Genomic DNA, 21,470 nt, shown 5'->3' with positions numbered 1-21,470 from the left:
GAAGCGCTGGGCTCGGACAGAAAGCTCAACCCAGACCTTTTCTCTTTGGCACACGCTGCAATAGAAGCGCTGGGCTCGGACAGAAGGTTCAACCCAGACCTTTTCTCTTTGGCACACGCTGCAAGAGAGGCGCTGGGCTTCCTGCCGCGGGACAGCGCAACTCCGGCGCTTGCCGCGCGTTTTCCTCCGGTCGCGGGAGTTTATTCGGAGTTAAATGAAGATACCGAGGGGCGAAGCAAGAAAACAGCGCTCGGAGGGTCTGCGAGGATATTTTGCCAGCGCTGAAGGGATGGACCTTTTGAACCTGCATGGAAAATGTCCCTTTTGATACCAAAAGTCGCAAAGGAAAACTTATGATTGGAACCTTACAGGAGTTTGAGTTCAGCTGCGCTTTTAGCCTTGCGTAGACCATGGAGAGTTTGTTATCGCTGCTCTGTTGCCATTATTCCTTGCTGATTTTATTTCAGCAGAAATACCAGGTAATGCTCTGAATCCCCGCAGTGCTGAGGGGTATTTGGACTCTTCGTAGCGGGTTCTGCCGGCCGGGTCTCACTGTGTGATGTTTTCTGTGCAGGTGTTCGGGAACCATTCCCAGCTCCCCAAACACCCAGGTAAGGAACGCTCTGCTTCCATTTTCTGGCAACGTGCTTGAGTATTTATTGGCTTTTTTTGCAGTTTGTGGGGTTTTTTTATTCCCTTAGTACCCCAAAGAAGCTGAGCCCTTGTTTGAGTGCCAGCTTGTATTAAAAATGCGATATCCAAAGTGTCAGGCTGTCCCAGCCGTTTTGAATTCAACACCCCACCCACGGAATATTCTGGACACAAACACATTTGGAGAAAAATTCCTTGTGTTTGATACGTGGGAAAGTCCTATCCTCACTTTTCTTGCGTGTGAGTTTCTGGATCAGATCTCTGCACAGAATATTTCCCTCTCCCCCCCATATTCAGCATTTTTGGTTCAGCAGTGAACAGTTTGCTGTGCCAGTTTGTTCACTTTGCTGTTCCCTGGCACAGCTTCAGCTCCTCTCCCCTCCTCCCAGCCTCACACTTGGGTTTAAATCAGTCACAGAGCAGATTAAGGATTTCTCATCTGTTTCCAATGTGAAAAAACTCCCTGAGAGCTCAGAAGGGTTTGTGTGTGCAACTGCAGAATTCCTCTGTTTATATAAATAGTTTAACCTCAAGCCTCATGGTGGTGTGCAAGTACAGCTTTACTGCTTTGCCAGCCCCTGGGTTGCCTTTTTCAGCCGTAACCACATGTAATTATTCTCGAGTGAAAGGCAGAGCGATGGGGAGAGGCCACGTCTGTTGGAGGAGTAATTAATGGCTTCTGCTCCACCGAAAAAAGAGTCCCGTTTCCTAAAAACGAGTGTCTGTGGCTTCTGGCTGGTGGAACAAAGGGGAAACCCTGCTGCCCCGAGCGGGGAGCGCCGCGGGCTGGGTTTGGGGTGCAGGGATGGGTGCAGGCTTTGCTGCAGGGATGGGTGCAGGCTTTGCTGCAGGCTTTGCTGCCGGAATGGGTGCAGGCTTTGCTGCAGGGATGCTGCTGGTTTGGAACCAGCCCTGGGGTCTCTCCTGATCGGTGTCACTGCCTCTGAAAGGATTTTACATTCATGGCCAACAGGTGCTTGATCCAGAGGCCTCAGCTGAGCTGGGGTTGCCTGGAATTTTCAATTTTGTTGTGTGTTCCGCTCCAAGGCTGCAGCGCCCTCTCCTCTCAGTGCCAGCTGTGCCCTTCTCTGCCCTCCAGGCCCCCAGAGGAGATGGAGAACCGCAGAACCCCATTTCCATCCTATTTCCATCCCATGGGACATCCCCATCTCGTCTGCGCTCTGCTCCCCTCCTGAGGGAAAGCCTCTATGGCAACGGCAAACACTGAGTTCGGTGGGCTAAGAATAGAGCCCGGATTAATGGGCTCAGTTATGAATCATTTGTTAGATATCTCTGGTGTGGCTGACTTTGGAAGCGAGTCTGAGCAGTTCTTGTACCCTCACAAGACGCAGAACTCGGAGTTCTGTTTGCTCAGACCTGCAATTGCCTCTTGTGAAGTTTAGCAATTTTATCAACTTTGCACTCAAAATAAAAAAAAACAAAAATCTTAGGATTTGTCACCTCAGAAACTGTGCCATGAGGATGGAGACCATCAAAGGGCTCTACAGGGGGGCATCAGCCACTTTATTGAAATATGAATATCCATGATACCAAACTCTGGTGTATGCAGGATAGGACAAGGACAGAGCAAACATGAGACAAGCAAAAGGGTTTGGTCTGCAAGGTGAGGAAAGATGTGGCATGAGCCACAGAGGCCAAGGACACGGCTCCCAGGGCTCTGGGCTGTCCCCACTGCTCCAAACCTCAGGAGAATCTGGAATTACTCTGGAGTGACTCCTTAGCTTCAGTGGCGCTGCCACATTCACCAGCAGGGGTTCAGTCAGAGACTGTGACACCTTTTAGGTGCAATTAGAAGGAGAATCAGCTGGGATTCAGAAGCAGGTTTTCTGCAGTGGCTAATCAGTGATAAGGCTTTAATCTACTCTGCTGCTCTGATTTATGGCCTCGCTTGTGTGGCACCCTTGATTTACATAAAATATTTTGGTTTACTTAACCTTCCGACCTCTTTTACGGTTATTTTCTGTGGAGACTCGTTACGCACCTCGCTGCTCTTTTAATTTAATAATCTCCTGACCTGTGTTTCTTGGAAGGGTTCAAAGTGCTGGCATCAGCCTCCCACTACTGGCCCCTGGAAGATGTGGATGGGATCCGGGAGTTCCGCGACACCAACGGAGGTACCGAGGCTTCCCTGGCACGGCAGGGGCTCAGCTCTGTGTGCCTGCGGGAGATGGCACAGGGGATCAGCTCTGTGTGCCTGCGGGAGATGGCACAGATGGCACAGGGGCTCAGCTCTGTGTGCCTGTGGGAGATGGCACAGATGGCACAGGGGATCAGCTCTGTGCCTGCGGGAGATGGCACAGGGGATCAGCTCTGTGTGCCTGCAGGAGATGGCACAGGGGCTCAGCTCTGTGCCTGCAGGAGATGGCACAGGGGATCAGCTCTGTGGCTCAGAGCTTGGGTTTTCCCCAGTTAATGTGTTTGCAGGGCTCCGATGCCCAAATGACGTTGTATTTGTGATCTCTGGTTTTTATGGAGTGTTCTCCGGGGTTTTATGGGCTGGGTGTGCGTGGCTGAGGTAATAAAGAGGGGAGGTTTATGATGCACGGAGCCATTGGGATCATGCTGTTATTGGCTGTTTGGTGCATGCCCAGCGTGCCCAGGGCACTCGGGGGTCCCTGACTCTGCCAGCAGGGCACAGAGGGGGCTCTGCTTTGGTTGGGGGCAGTTCAATGAACCTTCATGCAGCTCTACACAAAGAAATGAGTGAGAGGTGTCCAGATGAGAGCCCACACTGTTCTATCTGCCTTTGGGAGTCTCCTTATTGCAGCGTGAGCTGATGGAATTTAAACTCTTTTCCCAGCTGGGTGAAATCAGGAGAGATTTGCTGAGGCCAAGCCGTCCCTGATGAGCCAGGGTGGGGATGGTGAGGGCCCAGAGGGAATGGCACTTCTGCTCTCCGGATGGGAGGTGCAGCCCCTGGGGCTCCCCAGAGCTGTGGGGGGGTCCCTCATCCCTCCCTCCCTCCCCAGGAATGAGCTGAGCTCTGTCCCCTCCGAGGCTCAGGGCCCCAGAGCTGTGCCCTTGCAGGTGTGAATTGAGCTGAGCTCTCCCCTCTGAGTTTCAGGGTCCCCAGAGCTCCCCAGAGCTGGTTCTGCCCCACTGACACCTTGGCCAGCCCCAGATGTGCTGCTGGGCATCCCCAGATGTGCTGCTGGGCATCCCCAGAGCCCCCCAGACCTTCCACCACAAACGGCAATGCCAATCTCTGATCTGTGAATGTCCAAACCCCTTCACTGGAGAGGTGCTCAAGTGTTCTCAGCCCAAACTTTGACCTCTTTCCGTAACATTTCTGAAGGAATGGAATTGCCTGACCAGAAATAGATGTGGGCAATGTTCTGCTTCCATTAGGAGCTGATGGCAGCATTCCTACTGACTGCAAGAGAATGATAATTTGGCTTACAGAAGTTGCCACATAAGTTCTCTAAAAGTGTGTTAAAGTAATTTTCTGACCCTGGACTCCACGTGGTTTCAAAAAGAGTGAGGTGCTCCATATCTAACACTGTCTTGGCAATCGCATTACGGCCAAGCTGTTTTGAAAATTAAATATATATAAAATACAGCTCTTGCAAAAGGACAATTGATGTTAGATTGTTTCTCGAATTTAGTTTAATTTTACTCCAGTGAAATTCAGGAATATTTCAGTGCCTTGGAAGACAGAAAGCAGAACAGATGAAGTTCCTGGTGCTCACAGGAGCGATCTCTTTGGACTCCTATTACAACATGGTGATAAAGAGGTTTATAAATGAGCCAGCTGCAGCACTTTGCTGAACACATTGGGTGGATTTTGTCCTGCAGCTCCTTGCAGGGGACCCCATAGCCAGAGGTGTTGGTCTCTGCCGTGCTGAATTCTCTGCAGCCCTGCCCTGGATGCTCAGGTTCCTCCCACTTGTTTACATTGTGCCTTATCACACACAGATATCGTTTCAGCTGCCTCCAGCAGGGGTTTTATCTATCTGATGTTTCACTTTGATATACAAGAAAAGTGTTCTTTATTGCTGTGATCTACTCCAGGTGACAATTTGCTTGGTGTGGGCTCCATTCTGATTACACAGCTCTTCTGTTTATTGCAGAGTCTGCCTTGTTTTTCCACTCATCATATCATGCAATTATTTTCATTCCATGTTTCTCCTCTTAAATCCTTGAAGCACCATGATCTGTCTGTCACGTTAATCCATTTTATTTGTTGAAGTCATTGTGTGTGAAGCCAGATTTATATCTCTCAGAGCATTTGTGTGCTGAGAGTGTGGCAGCAAATTAATGCTTTGGAAATCTCAGCACTAGCAGCAATTGAAAGGAAACAATCAGCTCAGAATATAGCAAATAAAAAGAAAGTGGCCGCGCTCAGGTTTTTCATCTGGCCCCTCGATATTAATGCATTTTTATCTGGAGGGTTTTGTGTGTGTTTTTCTGTTCCTAAGAGCATTTGTCTTTTTGTTCTGCGAGCTCAGTTGGTCTAAATGCCAAATCAATGTCTCTCCATCCACTTTCATGGGCTTTTCATCAGCCTTTATTTGCCTGCCCAGGGTAAACAATTACAGTGTGCAAGACACTGTTAAATTTTCAAAATCAGAGAAAAAAAACAGAGCATAAAACCTTATGGTCAGACATAAAAAAGTTGGATGTTTTCTGATATTTGGCTGGAGTTTCTTGTATTTAGATTTGTGCCCGTTGCTCTGATGTGCTCTGTGGGCACAAATGAGCAGAGCCTGGCCCGTTTTTCCATTTCCAGCTGGGATTTTACAGATTTTTGTGCTCAGCACCTGAGGGGAACCTTCCTGCAGAGGCTCTGAGCAGGTGGAGCCGGGGCAGATTTCAATCAGCAGATCTGAGATTTGTGCTGTGTGAGAGATATGAACTGGCCAGTTCATTGCTGACGGTGTTTATTCATTGTTTGCTCATTTGCCTGTTTTCTTTTGTTGTTCCACCCAGCTCTAAGAATCCACAACTTCACTGTGCTTCCTCCCCATAACTCTACCTTTGTAAATACCAATGACTCTGCCTACTCTAACTCCTCTGCAGCTGTAGGTGAGGAATCTCTGGTTTTTTGTTCTGCATTTCTCAGGCGTGGATGGTTCTTGTAACCTTGGATTCAGAGTGAACTCTGGGTTCGGGTTCAAGTGCTCGTGTGGTGAAAGGGTACTATTATATTATTATTATTATTATTATTATTATTATTATTATTATTATTATTATTATTACTATTTTGCTGTCACACACTGCTGGAAAAGCAGCCCTGCAGTGTTACCTGCATTGCTGGGATTCTGGGAGAGGCATCCCCACGTGAATCCCATGGGAGGATGGACCCCAGGGATCCTCCAAAACCTAAAGAAATTAATATTGCTTAAAAGAAACAGAGGTGACATTTCAGAGGAACATGTGAGAGTAAGCAGGTTAATTTTTTTCTTGTCTTTCAAGGCTGAAATGGAAAAGAAGCCCTCTGGTTTTCACTGGTTTATAATGGTTTTAGAGGACATGTTAAGAAAGACAAATGCAAGCAGGTTTGCAAAGCCTGGGAGTGAGGTGTTGTCAGTTGTGACAATTTTGGTTAACATGATAATTTATTTTGGTTTTTTGTTTTTTTTTTTTTTTAACGAGAAGCATACACACACACACACATATATATATATATACATAAAAAAAAATATATATATATAAATAAATAATTATATAATTATATTATTATATCAATTTTTTTAACACCCACGCACAGAAACTGCCAAGTCCAGGCAGGATCCTGGCAGGCTGGGAAGCAGCTACAGCTGCTGCAAGTCCCTTAATTTCAGTAATTGCATTTGTGCTGTGTGGCTGCGATTGAGGTGTGGCCTGGTGCCCGCTGTGCCCCAGGTATAACTCACATCAAAATGTCACAAGCCCGACCTGGGGACGAGGATGGAGATGGCAAAGCTCTCACTTGGGCTGCTCACATAGCGACACTTCTACATTGCAATACCAAACCCACTGTTTTTCACTCTCTAACAGTAAAAGTGTGCTGGCAAATGGGAACTCTATTAATGGTGCACTCCAAATGACCCTAATTCCTTCCAGCCCTCTCTTACCTGCTTTATAGACCATTTGCACAGTTCTCACATAATAAAGTGTGTTTAATTTGAGCATTAGAGAGAGACACCCATGGCAAGGAAGGGCTGTGGGAACAGGAATGTGCCACCTTATGGGAGCTTCCTGCAGAGGGAATTTATAATTCAGGTGCCTTGAGAAGAGCTTGGGAATGCTTGATTTACCCCATAGTACACACTCGCATTTTAAAAAGGAACTAAATTTTATCTGTCAGTTAGAGGTGGGGCTTGATGGGTTCTTCCTCAAAGAAGAGGGGAAAATACCTGAAAACTGGTATTTAAATAAGGGTAATTTATTATCCTTATTTATGTTTCAATGTGAAACATGAAATTCAGTGCATTGAAACATGCATTCACTGCATTCATTGAGGAAAGGAAAATGTTTCTCTTGCTGGAGCTTCCTCAGAAACAGCAATCCAACATTCTCTGCTCTCTGCAGGCATCTCGGCGCAGCAGGAGGTTTTTGGTCGGGGTTTTTGGTTGTGGTTTCCCATTGTCCGCATTGTAAAATCAGCCAGGACAAACAGGAGAACTCCCCATCGTTTTCTGTCAGCTGCACTCAGACCCTGGTGGGGTCACAATGCAGCAAAGCAACCCCAGGCTCTGTGCTGAGAGCATTCCTGTGCTCACCAGGGCTGTTCTGTGCGAGGGAACACAGGGAAATCACAAACAAATTACTCATTATCCCCATTGGGTAAATCACTCATTATCCCCATTGGGTGAAGCAATTGCCTTTCCAGGGGCCAAGCACACCCCAGCAGAGCGTGTCTGAGATCTGTTTCTGGTTTTGTGTGCACCTTGTCAGGGATATTTCATTGAGTTATTTCTCAGTGAAAATTCAAGTTTGATCACCAGCTTGCCCTTTCAAAAATGAAAAAGGAAACACTATTTTGTTACGTTTTAATTGGTGAAAGAATTTCTTTACTGGCTCAGCCTAACATGGTAAGACACCTCTAGGAAGGGTCTGGCATTCCAAACTCTTTAAAGCATAAAGTTTACTCTGATTACTCTAAAATAATTATTTTTGGGTGTATGGGTTCTGTCAGTCTTAGTTAACCACAGAGCTGAGTGGGTATGAGTGCAATTTTTACAAACTTGAAATAAAAGAGATGTCTGTGCGGTCTTTAAAAATACAACAATGGAAACAAACAAAGAAACTGAACACACAAAACTGGAACACAAAACACCAAAAAGGAAAACGAACACAGAAAGTGACAAATCCATACAGTTGGACCTAGATAAACATCTGAGCTGTAGCAGGCTGCTAAAATCACATTTACAGGAAGTTTGAAGCTTTCCTTTGTGTGAATGCTAAACTGGATTTGGTTTTGCTCTAGATATTGTAGAAGGGATGGTGAACAAAGGGATTTACGTGACTGAAAAGAAAGGAGTCACCTTTCTCTTCTTTGGGAGCTACAGAAATTCCTGCATCAGTAATCCAGAGGCTTGTGGGCCTGAAGGTGAGAAACCCATTCATTGTGATTGATTTTGCTGCCAAACTATGTTATTCAATAATCATTGTTTCTTTCCTCCTTGGAGTGAACTCTAAAAATGAGGCTTGACACTTTGCTGATTTCTGAGACAATTGAGTGTTGATTGCTGAAAATTTAGTCTTTTCCAGCTGCAAGTTAAATTAGAGCTGGAGCTCTGTTGATTTTGAAAAGGCTGTCCTGGTTGGTGCCAGCAGATGATCTGAGCTCAGAGGCATTGCCACCGCCTGTGCTCTGCACACTGGAAACCTTCAATTGCACTCGGTTCCCTCATTCATTCTCCTCTCCCTCCCCTCAGGGGTGACCTTCTCCTTCTTCTGGAAGACCCAGGAGCAGCAGGCCGAGCTTCTCCCTGCCTCTGGGGGCCGAGTGATCTCCAGCGGCTTCAAAATCTGCTCCAGCGAGGGCGAGGGCTCCGTGGAGTTCTACACCCGGGGCAGTGCCATGATGAGGTGGAAAGCGAGCTTCAGCCCACCAGGTAATGTTTCTATATTTAAAAAAAAACAGATTTCTTTGCTGCGTTTTGCTTTATTCCTGCGGACAGAGGTGGTGAGAAGAGCACGACTCGAGGAAAGAGAAGGGGATATACAAAAACAGCTGCAGACGCCTCTGCTCTGTGCTGCAGAGCTCTCCTGGCGTGGGGAGGGAGGGGTAAGGTGCCACAGGAAAGCAGCGATGTGCAGTACAACACTGCCGATGTGCAATACAACACTGCCGATGTGCAATACAACACTGCCGATGTGCAGTACAACACTGCCGATGTGCAGTACAACACTGCCACGGCCAGCAGCCCTGGCCCAGCCTGCAGGGGTGTCTGGAGTGAGTCCTCATTGACTCCCGTGCTTCCTGCATGTCTGGGTGGGAGCAGGAGCACAGAATGCAGGTTCACTCCATGGCACCCCCGGGCTGCTCTCTGCTGAGTTCAGCCTTTATTTGGAAACTCTCTGACCTCTCTTTGGTGCCTTCATGATGCTGCTTCTGTTGAGTGCCAGGTTTCCTGTGCCAGGCCGTAGCATTAATAAACATTCTGGTATATCACATATCTCACTGCTTCTGTCTAAACTGTGCCTTGCTGGGGAGCACTAATATCTCCTGACTGGAACAAACGCTGGTCTTCCAGTAATGCTAATGGCATTCCATAAATATTTTCTGGCCCTAATTTGGCTGCCTGTACATTGTTAAAATTGGACTCACGGTAGCAGTTTCATAAACCTTAATGAATCAGTTCAGAAATCTTCTTTTAAGAGAAAAGCCGCAAATGGCAAGAATAATTCACACGTTTGTGGATTATGCAGTCCAAGTGAAAATGAGTATTGTGTTTTCTGGCTCTCAAGCATAACAAGGGGACTGTGAGAACTTTAGAGTGGTTTATGTGCTTGCTGTCCAGCTCCTGCAGTCCTGGTGCTGCTCTCTCTGGGCTGGGTTTGAGGCAGGAGTGAGGAGTGATCTTGGCCAGCAGCACCGAGCAGGGGAATTTATGGAGCTGCAGCGAGCCCAGGTTCAGGCAGGGCTGGGGGCATCCTGCCAGGCATGGGCTTCCCCAGGGGGGTGAGGATTCATGGGCACAGCACCAGCATTGCACGGCTCACCTTTGGCCTCCCTGGCAGCTCCACGGCAGGGAGAGTCCCACAGGGAGCTCTGGATGGGGCTGCCCCCAGCCCTGCTGAGCCTCTGCTGCCTTGCAGGTCCCCACTGGACCCCGTTTTGGAGGCTCTGGAGCTGCCCCCATCCCTGCTGTGCCTCTCCCCTGCAGGTCCCTACTGGACGCATGTGCTGTTCACCTGGCGGTCGCGGGAAGGCCTGAAGGTGTACGTGAACGGCACGCTGAGCACCACGGACCCCGAGGGGAAGGTGTTCTACGACTATGGGGACGCCAGCCCTGACCTGCTGGGCACGGAGGGAGCGGCCCCGCGCTCGGTCAGCGGCGCCTTCGACGAGTTTGTGATCTGGGAGAGGGCGCTGAGCCCGCGCGAGGTGCGCCAGTACTTCACTGCCGCCGTGGGTGAGTGGGGTTGGGCGTGCCTCCTGACACCTGTGAGAAACGGCCGCTCGCTTTTCAGTTTGTGTTATACATGAATTAGCCAGTTTGATTGATAGGGAGAATTTATTCCACAATTAAAATACAATTGTAAAAAGGCCACAAGCAAAGATCAGATTGCGTGAGGTGCGCCAGTACTTCACTGCCGCCGTGGGTGAGTGGGGCTGGGCGTGCCTCCTGACACCTCTGAGAAACGGCTGCTCGCTTTTCAGTTTGTGTTATATGTGAATTAGCCAGTTTGATTGATAGGGAGAATTTATTCCATAATTAAAATACAGTTGTAAAAAGGCCACAAGCAAAGATCAGATTGCGTGAGGTGCGCCAGTACTTCACTGCCGCCGTGGGTGAGTGGGGCTGGGCGTGCCTCCTGACACCTGTGAGAAACGGCCGCTCGCTTTTCAGTTTGTGTTATACATGAATTAGCCAGTTTGATTGATAGGGAGAATTTATTCCACAATTAAAATACAATTGTAAAAAGGCCACAAGCAAAGGTCAGATTGCGTGAGGTGCGCCAGTACTTCACTGCCGCCGTGGGTGAGTGGGGCTGGGCGTGCCTCCTGACACCTCTGAGAAACGGCTGCTCGCTTTTCAGTTTGTGTTATACGTGAATTAGCCAGTTTGATTGATAGGGAGAATTTATTCCATAATTAAAATACAGTTGTAAAATGGCCAAAGATCAGACCGGCGCTGAGCCTGCGCGAGGTGCGCCAGAACTTCACTGCCGCCGTGGGTGAGTGGGGCTGGGGGCTGCTGGACAGGGCACCTGTGAGAAACGGCTGCTCACTTTCCATAGTTTGTGTTATACATGAATTAAACAGTTTGATTGAAAAGGAGAATTTATTCCACAATTAAAATACAATCGTAAAAAGGCCACAAGCAAAGATCAGATTGCGCGAGGTGCGCCAGTGCTTCACTGCTGCCGTGAGGTGAGTGGGGCAGGGCACCTGTGGGAAACGGCTGCTCGCTTTTCACAGTTTGTGTTATAAATTAATTAGCCAATTTGATTAATAAGGATTTATTCCACAATTAAAATACAATTGTAAAAAGGCCACAAGCAAAGATCAGATTGCGCGAGGTGCGCCAGTGCTTCACTGCCGCCGTGGGTGAGTGGGGCTGGTTGTGCCTCCTGACACCTCTGAGAAACGGCTGCTCACTTTCCATAGTTTGTGTTATAAATGAATTAGCCAATTTGATTGACAAGGAGAATTTATTCACAATTAAAATACGATCATAAAATGGGCACAAGCCAAGATCAGATCGCACGCGGTGCGCCAGTGCTTCACTGCCGCCGTGGGTGAGTGGAGCTGGGGCAGGGCACCTGTCAAAAAAGGCTGCTCACTTTTCATAGTTTTCAATCTTTAAAAGGTTTATGATGCTGTGCTCATGGTGGAAAAAATGCTTTTGCGTTTGGCTGCCGTGTCTTTGACAACAGTGGAGGGTTACCATAACACTGTCCAGCTCCAGCTGCCGTTATTCACCCTCTGTGATTAATGCAGCTCCACAGAAATGTTCTGCTGCCAAACCCCAGAGCAGCAGCTTTTCAAATTGCCCCCATTCATCAATATGTGTGCCCTGTCCCACTGCCAGGGAGGGATGGCTTAAACAAACGCAGGGAGACCCCTTTTTAACCCCTGTGGGCCCAGCACTGTCCTCTGACAGACTGGGAAGGTCCTTCCAGGGAATCAAATCCTGAGCAGGGCTCTGCTCCCTCTCCTTCCCTCTGGGCTCTGCTGGGGGATCTCTGGGCCCCAAATCTGATTCTGCACATCAGTGCTGGGAGCTCCCTTCTGAAACCCTGCTGACCCTCCCATTCTGCCAATTCCAGATTTTTCCGGAGCTGTGCAGAATTCTGCCTGCATCCCACCCTTAATCCCTGCTGGTTTTCAGGAGGCTGCATCCCAAACTCCTTGATTTGCGCCTTGAGATGCTCATGCCGTGAGCACCTGTGACTTTACTGCAATTTCCATGGCATTAATTGCTCTGTTGATGGGGTTTTCTCCTAAACTCCTGGTTCCACTCCAGGTTTTTTAGTGTCATGTGGAACTATCAGAATGCTGTGAAAAATAAATGTATGCCTCTTAATTGAAAGTGAAGCTGGATGTGTATTTTCCAGGGGCTTAGGAATTCAAATGTAAAGGGATGCCAGGTATATATTTTTTTTAATTAGACAGAAGAACTCCAAACCAACATTGCTTTAATGTGATCAGGTGTTTTGGAGCACCTGGGAAATGTGGCCATTTAGTTTTTGGCTTTTCTCTTTAAAATAATAGACTGATTGGATTTTATAAAATTTCCCACTAATGTATGAAATTAGAATCTCAGAGGAAGCAATGGGTATTACAATAGTAATGAACATAAGTAGAAAGGTTATGATATCTATTTATTGATTTTGGGGGATTTCTAGCAGGGTTGAAGCAGGGTAATGTGGTTTGACATAAGCAAATAGAACAGCCTGGTTTTTAATTGAGTGAATGTTCATGTTCCTTTTGGATCTGAGAGAGAAATGGGTCCTGTGCATGCAGCCAGTGTTGGATTGCACTGAGATTCCACACCCCTGGCAAATAATAACTCCTGGACAGATGTAGATTAGAAGAAAATTTGATTTCTCTATCACAAGGCTGCGTGGCTACAGTACTGGAAATAAATAAAATCCACAGAACAGCAAATCTGTTGCTTTCAGTTGGAACTGATCCAGCATGAGGTGGGAATTTATATATAAAATTATGTATCTGATACAAGAAGTCCAGATTTGTAAGAGCCTCGTTTGTGTTTGCATTTCCCCAGGTGTGCAAGTCCTGCTCTCCTCAACACTGCCCTGGTCTCTGATGACAACCACGACAAGCCCTGTGGTAGGACAGAGCTCAGGACTTTTCCATAAAGGCAGAACGTGCATAAATCAGAGTTACACACCCTCCTCCCTGCCTGGTTTCTGTTAATGGCACTTACTTTCATACCTCTATTATAAATGCTTTTGGACATGCATGGGCAGAAGTTTTAGCCACTGTGGGAAGGTGGGAACACAAAGGAAATTCCCTGTTAAATAAAATGTTTACTATGTTAAATAATGAAAAAAAAGGTAGCAACTTTTTGAAGTTTTGCTATTAACTTTGAAAATATGGGAGGCTAAAAACCATTCTGATAATTTTCCTTCCCTTCCTTCCCTTCCTCTCCTTCCTTCCCTTCCTTCTCTCCCTGGGCCCACACAGACAATTTGGGATATCCTGTGCTGTTTTCTGTCCCTGGTGGAGGCAGTGTGAATAATTTGGGGTATTCTGTGCCGATTTCTGTCCCTGCTGGGAAGCAGCATGGACAATCTGGGCTATCCTGTGCTGTTCTCTGCCCTGCTGGGATGCAGTATGAATAACCTGGGCTCTCCTGTGCTGTTCTCTGCCCTGCTGGGATGCAGTATGAATAACCTGGGCTCTCCTGTGCTGTTCTCTGCCTTGCTGGGATGCAGTATGAATAACCCATGAATAACCTGGGCTATCCTGTGTTGTTCTCTGCCCTGCTGGGATGCAGTATGAATATCCCATGAGTAACCTGGTCTCTCCTGTGCTGTTCTCTGTCCTGCTGGGATGCAGTATGAATAACCCATGAATAACCTGGTCTCTCCTGTGCGGATTTCTGTCCCGCTGCAGCTCCCCACGGACGCGTACCAGCCGGTCCTGGCAGCGCTGAGCCAGCACAGGGGCAGCTCCCCCTCGGCCCTGTCCCTGCTGGGGCACCTGCAGAACGTGTCCCGCAGCCTGCCCAGCCAAGCCCTGGCGCAGCACACGGCCCTGAGCCTGGCACAGGTGAGTGGGGCCCAGGTGAGCGCCCAGGTACGTCCAGGGCAGCTTGAAAAGCCTCTGCTCACTGCAGACACCACCTGTGGAAAGAGCTGTGGCTCTTTAGGGAGCAGCAGGAGTTGAGCAGAGCTGAAATGTCTCTCTGGATGGCTGAAATCTCCCTGGAGATGTCACTTTATGCCTCTGAACCCATCCTGAGCAAGGAAGGTGCTGAGGGGCTGGGTCTGCTCTCCCAAACATCAAAGACAAGAGGAAACGGCCTCAGGTGGTGCCAGGGGAGATTTCAGCTGGATTTTACCCTAAAATCCTTTTCTGAAAGGGTTTCAAGCACTGGGACAGCCTGCCCAGGGAGATGGTGGAGTCACTGTCCCCCCTGAAATGGGCTGAAGGAATTTGTTTTGTCCAAGCCAATGCACAGATGGGAAAAAGCAAGCAGGTGTTTTCTGTAGGGTGAGCTGAGAACAGGGGCCATGGGCCACTAACATAAAGTTATAACAGTGCTGGAAAGCCATGGGCACTGACCTAAAGTTCTAACATGACTAACATAAAGTTATAACAGTGTTGGAAAGCCATGGGCATCTAATTCCCTGATTTCAGCACTGCCAAGCCATTATTGCAGGAATCAGCTCTGGCCCCGCTGCTGATTGTTCCCCTAAGCCCGAGGGTAATTTCAGAGTGACAAGGGCGCTTTACTCAGACAAAAAATACAAATAAACCCTCTGCAAACCACAGCGACAGCGACTGAGAGACTGCGCTAAAAGCTGAGCATTTGCAAACTCTAAAGCTTGGATTTCACGGATCACAGTGTAATATGCAGCAAAAGCCCTTCTGAAAAGCTTTAATTCGTTGTTTCCTTTGTTTTCCCGGGATATTTCCCTGTGCTCTGGCTGCAGAGGGAGCAGCATCCTGCCCGTACCTGCTCCCACATCACTGCAGTCCCTGCTGGGGCTGCTCTGGGTGCCACCACAGCGGTTTGCAGGCAGAAATTGGGCCGTGATTATCCTTAGCAGAGCTATTTTGGGACGCAAATACGAGAGTCTGATCATACACAGCAGCCTGTCATTTGCCTGATTGATGTGGGGCTCTGCATTGTCTGCAGCTAATTCTGAGAGACAGGCACCGAGGTTTTCTGTGCAGTTATCTCTGCCTGATCGTGCACGCCTCACAGCGCCAGGAAATTTGATTTAAGTGATGTGCAATAAACTCTCTGATTACTGACACACGTTATAATGAATCGCTTCTGACAAGTCTGACTTGTGTTTGTTTTGTGGTGTCTTCCACATCTCACTGTGTGGAATGACTATAATCATTCTCTGAAGGCTTTTCAATGGATGAGTTTGAGCTGGAAATGTGGGTTTTCTTTTTTAATTTTCAGTGCAGTTTCTGTGCTCCCTTTTCCCCTTCCATGCCAGCAGGACTCTGTCGCAGACATCTTTTCATGAAAAATCTTTTTCTTGGGATTTTTTCTTCCTGAGAAGCTGTGAAGCCTCAGGAACAAAGCGTAAGCATTGATTATCTGCTGCTGTGGAATGCAACAGGTGCACCTGTGATTGGCCTCATGTGCTTGTTTCTAATTAATGGCCAACCACGCTGCAATGGAATTGGGCTTGGCATCCTAACACGGACCTGAGAAAATCCTGGCAGAGATCTGCCCTGCCAGGAGATGTAGCTGATCAATAAGTAATGGAGTTTTATTCGTCTTTCAGGCGTTTTTGAAAGCTATTGAAGACTTCCTGTTGCTGTCTGACTGGATTGATGGACCAGAGGTAAGAGAAATGGGCTCAGATTGGTGATTTCCCTCAGCTGCACAAATCCACATGATGGTAACAGAAATGGTTGTCACTATTACTTCACTTTTTGGCAGTATGACTTATTTTATCATCTGTCACTGATGAAAGACCTGCAGGGTGAATCCAGAAATTTCCTGAGCTTTTTGCTTGAATGTTAAAAAACCACAGATTTCAGGACAGAGAGCTTTTAAACTGAGAGAAGGAGAAGCTAAAGCTCAGGGAGGTCTCATTGAAGCCTAAAATGCTTTTGAGACCAAAGGATGTCTAATTGATTTAAATTCTTAGTGTCAGATCCTTGCTCATCTCTGGTGTAAATGGATTTCAGATAAAACAGGTTTCCTTTTCACTGGAACATGCATTAACTCTGAGATTTCATGAATCAAGTTTCAGCCTGGAGGGTTAAAGTTGCCTTTATGCTGAGGAGCATTTGAATAAAGATGAAAGAAAGGCTGAGCTGCAGCGTTCTCAGCTGGTGCTCCGAGAAAGACCCGGTGCCAATCTTTGGATATTGTCAGGAACATTTCTGCCCAGTTGTGGCCTCATCCTGCTGAGTGCTGACTGCAGCTGGCTGTGGGGCTGTGGGGCAGCTCTCCTTTGGCTGCTCTGCAAATGTGATGGTGCTCACAGGGGTCTGAGGGTGAGGGCAAACTCCATGTTTAACAAGGCTGATTTATTATTTTATTATATATAGTACATTAAAACTATACTAAAAGAATAGAATAAAGGATTTCATCAGAAGGCTGGCTAAGAACAGGGAAGGAAAGAATGATAACAAAGGTTTGTGTCTCAGCTCTCTGTCCGAGCCAGCTGGGCTGTGATTGGCCATTAATTAGAAACAACCACATGAGACCAATCCCAGAGGCACCTGTTGCATTCCACAGCAGCAGATAATCAATGTTTACATTTGGTCTCTGAGGCTTCACAGCTTCTCAGGAGGGAAAATCCTAAGGAAAGGATTTTCCATAAAAGATGTCTGTGACATACAAACATTTTGGGACTTACACTCTGGGTGGCCTTGGTTTGGGTGACGCCTTCTCCAGGGAGCGCGGGAGCCCCTGGGCTGGGCTCGTGTCCGTCTGTCTGTCCCTGCTCAGCCGTGTCTGTGTGTCCGTCCCTCCGCAGAGCCCCGCCGTGCTCAGCAGCCTGATCCACACCATCGACACGGTGCTGGCTCACCTGTCCCTGCACCTGGAGGGGAACTCGCTGCCTCTGACCCTCGAGGGCTCCTCGCCCGTGGCAGGTGGGGCTGCACAGCTGGCAGGGCTGCACAGCTGGCAGGGCTGCACAGCTGGCAGGGCTGCTCCTCTTCTCCTGAAGCCCTGAGCTCTCCTTGCCAGCACACACACAGCTGCTCATCCCTCTGAGCAATGCCAAACGGAGTTTCGTTTGTCACTGGAGGTGATGGGCTCTGGCTGTGCCTGGGCTTCCTCGGGGTTGTCTGGGGAGGAATTCAGAATCAGGGTTATGTGTGAAGGGTTCAGTAATGCTGTGCTAATGGAGTTAAATAGAGCTAAAGGGCCTGGAGCTCATGTGCAGCCCCTGGAGGTTTGGGTGCTACAAAACCTTCATCTTTGCAAGGGTTTTGCAAGAGACTGAAAATGATAGGAATAGTCTTGACCTTTTTGGAGAATTTTATTTTACTGCGGGTTAGCATCTTGGCGCCTTAATTTGATCCGCACCTTTGGATGCTGCAGGTGTCAGAGGTGTTTTCTCTGCAGTGTCAGAGGCGTTTAATCTGCTCTGGCTGCCTGCTTTGCCTTTTGAGCCCCCTCTGAGGGGTGAATAACTGAACAGCCCCGGGCACCCATCACTGCATCACACACTGGGGTCTCAGGTGCAGGGCTCAGTGCCCGCAGTGCCTGCAGCAGGGCTGCTCTGCCTGGCCTGGGGGTTAATGCAGGAATATTGGAATGGCTGCGGCGGCTCAGGGAGGGCAGGTTAAGCAGCCAGGGGCTGTGGGTGTGCTGATGTTTCTCTCTGGCTGTCCCACAGATTATGCTGTGGTCAAAATGCTCCCTCAGAGCCTGAACGTGTCCCACTATCGGTTCCCATCCCGGGGGCAGAGCTACATCTCCATTCCCAGTGAGGCTTTCCATGGAAAAGGTAAGGAAGAGATTAAAGACAGAACTGGACCCGTGTGCACAGGGTATCCAAAATGATTTCGCTGTAGAACAGCTTTTGGTTCCCTCTGTTTTCCCAGGTAACTGATTTGATCCCCGTGGATTGCACCGAGCCTGAGGAAGCAGCAGCAGCCCTGTCAGGCTAACGAGCAATTAATGTGGTGCAGTTTTCATACTAATTGGATTAATATTGAATAATGGGGCTGAGCTACAGAGACCAAAGCCATTTAATTCTGACACATTTTCACATCAGAGAAGCCATAATTTCGTAATTATTCTTTTTAATTATCTGAACTGGTTATTTCTAAGAAATTCTAGGATGTCAGGTCAGGTATTACCTATCCCTTCATGCAAAATTGGTCTTTTGTCTAAAATTAAACCATAAAATTACATGTTTAAGCAATAGCAGCTACAGGAACAGAATGAAGATACAGACTACACTCATGGCAAAAAGGCAGAGCTCAGAAATCCATACCTATGCAAAAGTTTTAAAAATCCCTAAAAGAAGCATGGCTAAGATCTGCACCTTTAGTCAAGACTCTAAAATAGCAATGTTAATTATCTGTGCTTTACTCAGAAGTCAAAGGAACCCATTTACAAAAGCATCCACTTCCATTCTCAAATGTTTGAAAATGTGACTCGTGTGCCCCAAATTCCAACCCACAGAATTCACCCACTCAGAGGTTTTCTGCAGCCACCTCTGGAGAGGGATGGTCGGTCCCTGCTCCATGAAGTGCAAAGTTAGCTGAAAATAACCTGCACTGAGGAATTCTCTGCTAATTACTGACCTGTCTGCCTGATTGGGGGTGGCAGCTTTGTTTCTCTGCACTGGCAGGGGCTCTGGCTGCAGGCTGCAGGTCCTCCCAGGTTTGAGTAACTGTAATTGCAAGCCAACTTGTAAAGCCAAAAATATCATGTGAGGGGAGTTTTTCCCTTTCCCACTTCTGCAGCTCCTCACCATACGGGTTTTCTTTGATTTTCCACAACATTGTCGTGCTTTGTTTTAATGTAATATATATAGTAAAATAACAAATCAAACCTTCTGAAACACGGAGTCAGATCCTCGTCTCTTCCCTCACCCTCAGACCCCTGTGAGCACGGTCACAGGGCAGGGATGGGCAAGGCAGAGCTCTCAGTGAACAGGGGCTGCAGCCCTGGAAGGGTTCTCCTGCCTGGCACTGCTGCCCTGAGGATAGCCCTGTTATAGGGTATAACCCTGCTCTGAGCAATAACCCTGCTCTGAGCAATAACCCTGCTCTGAGCAATAACCCTGTTCCCTGTCCCTGTTATAGGGAATAACCCTGCTCTGAGCAATAACCCTGCTCTGAGCAATAACCCTGCTCCCTGTCCCTGTTATAGGGAATAACCCTGCTCTGAGCAATAACCCTGCTCTGAGCAATAACCCTGTTCCCTGTCCCTGTTATAGGGAATAACCCTGCTCTGAGCAATAACCCTGCTCCCTGTCCCTGTTATAGGGAATAACCCTGCTCTGAGCAATAACCCTGCTCTGAGCAATAACCCTGCTCCCTGTCCCTGTTACAGGGTATAACCCTGCTCTGAGCAATAACCCTGCTCTGTTCTCTCTCCTTGCTCTGGGGAATTAACCCTGTTCCCTCTCCACAGGCTGCATCACCATCGTGGGCCTGCTCTACCACAGCATGCATCACTTCTTTAACAACATCAGCCCCGAGGACACCAGGTGAGTGCCTGGCTGCTCAGGTGACAATCCAGGCTGAGCACACTCAGGTAACCCCTCAGCCATTCCCAAAGGGCATTTCCCAGCGGTTACAGGCTGTGCTGTTCCCTGCCTCTGCTCTGCAATATTTTGTGCTCACGTGAAGAAATTGGGGCCATAACTAAGCAGAGCCTATGTTTTCCAAAGAGGAGGATCAGTGCAATTTGTTAGGGTAATAAGATGTAATCTCAGTTTTTCAAAGGGACAAAGAGAATTACAGTGATCCTGGCTCAGGTCAAAGTTTACTGAAGATGCTGCATGTCAAAGCTCTGTATTTAAAGCACTGTCAGACCCTGGGGCTCTGGTACACAAAAGGAACGGATCTGTAATTTTGGAGTGCATTCCCTGAAATCTGGGGTCAGGACAGCCTGGAGATCCATTCCTGCTCCCCTGAGCTGGGTTTGATTTCAGCACTCATTTTCAGAATCAAGGGTCTGCCCTGTTCACAATTGTAAAAAAACACATAATTGCTGGCAAAGAAATGTTTCCTACATTTCTACAATTAACTCAAACTGTAATGTCTGCAGTATGTCATGCACTGTGAGATCTTGTCCTTCAACCTGTAGATGCAGGTCTGCCCAAACCAGCATCCAAAAAGGTAATAATTCAGGGAATGCTGCATCCAAAAAGGTAATAATTCAGGGAATGCTGCCTTAGCAATTCTTCCTCTGTGGAGCCAAACCCCAGGTACTCAAAGATGTTTTAAAATAAGTATGCACTTCTTTTCTGCTTGCTTTTCTTTTTTGTGCCTACTGTTATAACTTTTTTGCATACTTTTCAGTAGAATATTTTTTTCCTTTCAGAGTAGTTTGTTTTAGAGAATTTCTTTTGTGTTCCTTCTACCACTGGGCTACTTCCACACCTGTAATTTGAAACCCAACCTTCTTCTTTTCTTGTGGTGGAAAACCAAAACCAACACTCTTGGAGCTTTTGTGCTGTGCAGACACAGAGCTATTTTCAGGCTCCATAAATACCAGTTTCCGAGGGGAGCAGCTTTTGATTGTTCACCCAGAGAAGATGAAACCCAGCAATGTTTGAGCCCATCCTGCTGCTGCTCAGGGCAGTTTGTGTAAACGTGGGGCTGGCACCAGGGCCAGGGTGAGGAAAGGTTTTGCAGAAACCCCATTGCCTGGCTCTGGCTGTGCAGGAACTCCATTGCCTGATTGTGGCTTTGCAGGAACTCCATTGCCTGATTCTGGCTTTGCAGGAGCTCCATTCCCCAATTTTGGCTCTGCAGGAACTCCATTCCCTGGCTCTGGCTCTGCAGGAACTCCATTCCCCAATTCTGGCTTTGCAGGAACTCCATTCTCCCTGGCTCTGGCTCTGCAGGAGATCCATTCCCTGGCTCTGGCTCTGCAGGAGCTCCATTCCCCAATTCTGGCTCTGCAGGAGCTCCATTCCCCAATTCTGGCTCTGCAGGAGCTCCATTCCCCAATTCTGGCTCTGCAGGAGCTCCATTCCCCAATTCTGGCTCTGCAGGAGCTCCATTCCCCAATTCTGGCTGTGCAGGAGCTCCATTCCCCAATTCTGGCTTTGCAGGAGCTCCATTCCCCAATTCTGGCTCTGCAGGAGCTCCATTCCCCAATTCTGGCTCTGCAGGAGCTCCATTCCCCAATTCTGGCTCTGCAGGAACTCCATTCCCCAATTCTGGCTGTGCAGGAACTCCATTGACTGATTGTGGCTCTGCAGGAACTCCATTCCCCAATTCTGGCTCTGCAGGAACTCCATTCCCCAATTCTGGCTCTGCAGGAACTCCATTCCCC

At 48.0% G+C, this 21,470-nt stretch overlaps 1 protein-coding gene across 2 annotated transcripts in view; it reads left to right on the top strand.

The window, feature by feature from the left end:
- Nucleotides 1-395: 395 nt before the first annotated feature.
- Nucleotides 396-21,470, top strand: part of ADGRD1 (adhesion G protein-coupled receptor D1) — a 108,136-nt gene continuing 87,061 nt past the window's right edge. Inside the window, exons 1-13 of one of the 2 annotated variants that reach the window (XM_059485349.1) lie at nucleotides 396-479; nucleotides 575-611; nucleotides 2,703-2,786; nucleotides 5,602-5,697; nucleotides 8,084-8,206; nucleotides 8,535-8,714; nucleotides 9,990-10,238; nucleotides 13,059-13,123; nucleotides 13,913-14,068; nucleotides 15,769-15,828; nucleotides 16,975-17,092; nucleotides 17,845-17,955; nucleotides 19,596-19,671. In XM_059485349.1, the coding sequence (XP_059341332.1) occupies nucleotides 411-479; nucleotides 575-611; nucleotides 2,703-2,786; nucleotides 5,602-5,697; nucleotides 8,084-8,206; nucleotides 8,535-8,714; nucleotides 9,990-10,238; nucleotides 13,059-13,123; nucleotides 13,913-14,068; nucleotides 15,769-15,828; nucleotides 16,975-17,092; nucleotides 17,845-17,955; nucleotides 19,596-19,671 (1,424 nt within the window). In that variant the 5' untranslated portion in view covers nucleotides 396-410. The remainder of the gene's footprint in view (nucleotides 480-574; nucleotides 612-2,702; nucleotides 2,787-5,601; nucleotides 5,698-8,083; nucleotides 8,207-8,534; nucleotides 8,715-9,989; nucleotides 10,239-13,058; nucleotides 13,124-13,912; nucleotides 14,069-15,768; nucleotides 15,829-16,974; nucleotides 17,093-17,844; nucleotides 17,956-19,595; nucleotides 19,672-21,470) is intronic. The other variant, XM_059485350.1, reaches the window with a different exon arrangement.

The sequence above is a fragment of the Ammospiza nelsoni genome, chromosome 18 (genome assembly GCF_027579445.1).
Source record: "Ammospiza nelsoni isolate bAmmNel1 chromosome 18, bAmmNel1.pri, whole genome shotgun sequence".
NCBI lineage: Eukaryota > Metazoa > Chordata > Aves > Passeriformes > Passerellidae > Ammospiza > Ammospiza nelsoni.
This window is presented reverse-complemented; position numbering and strand designations above follow the sequence as displayed.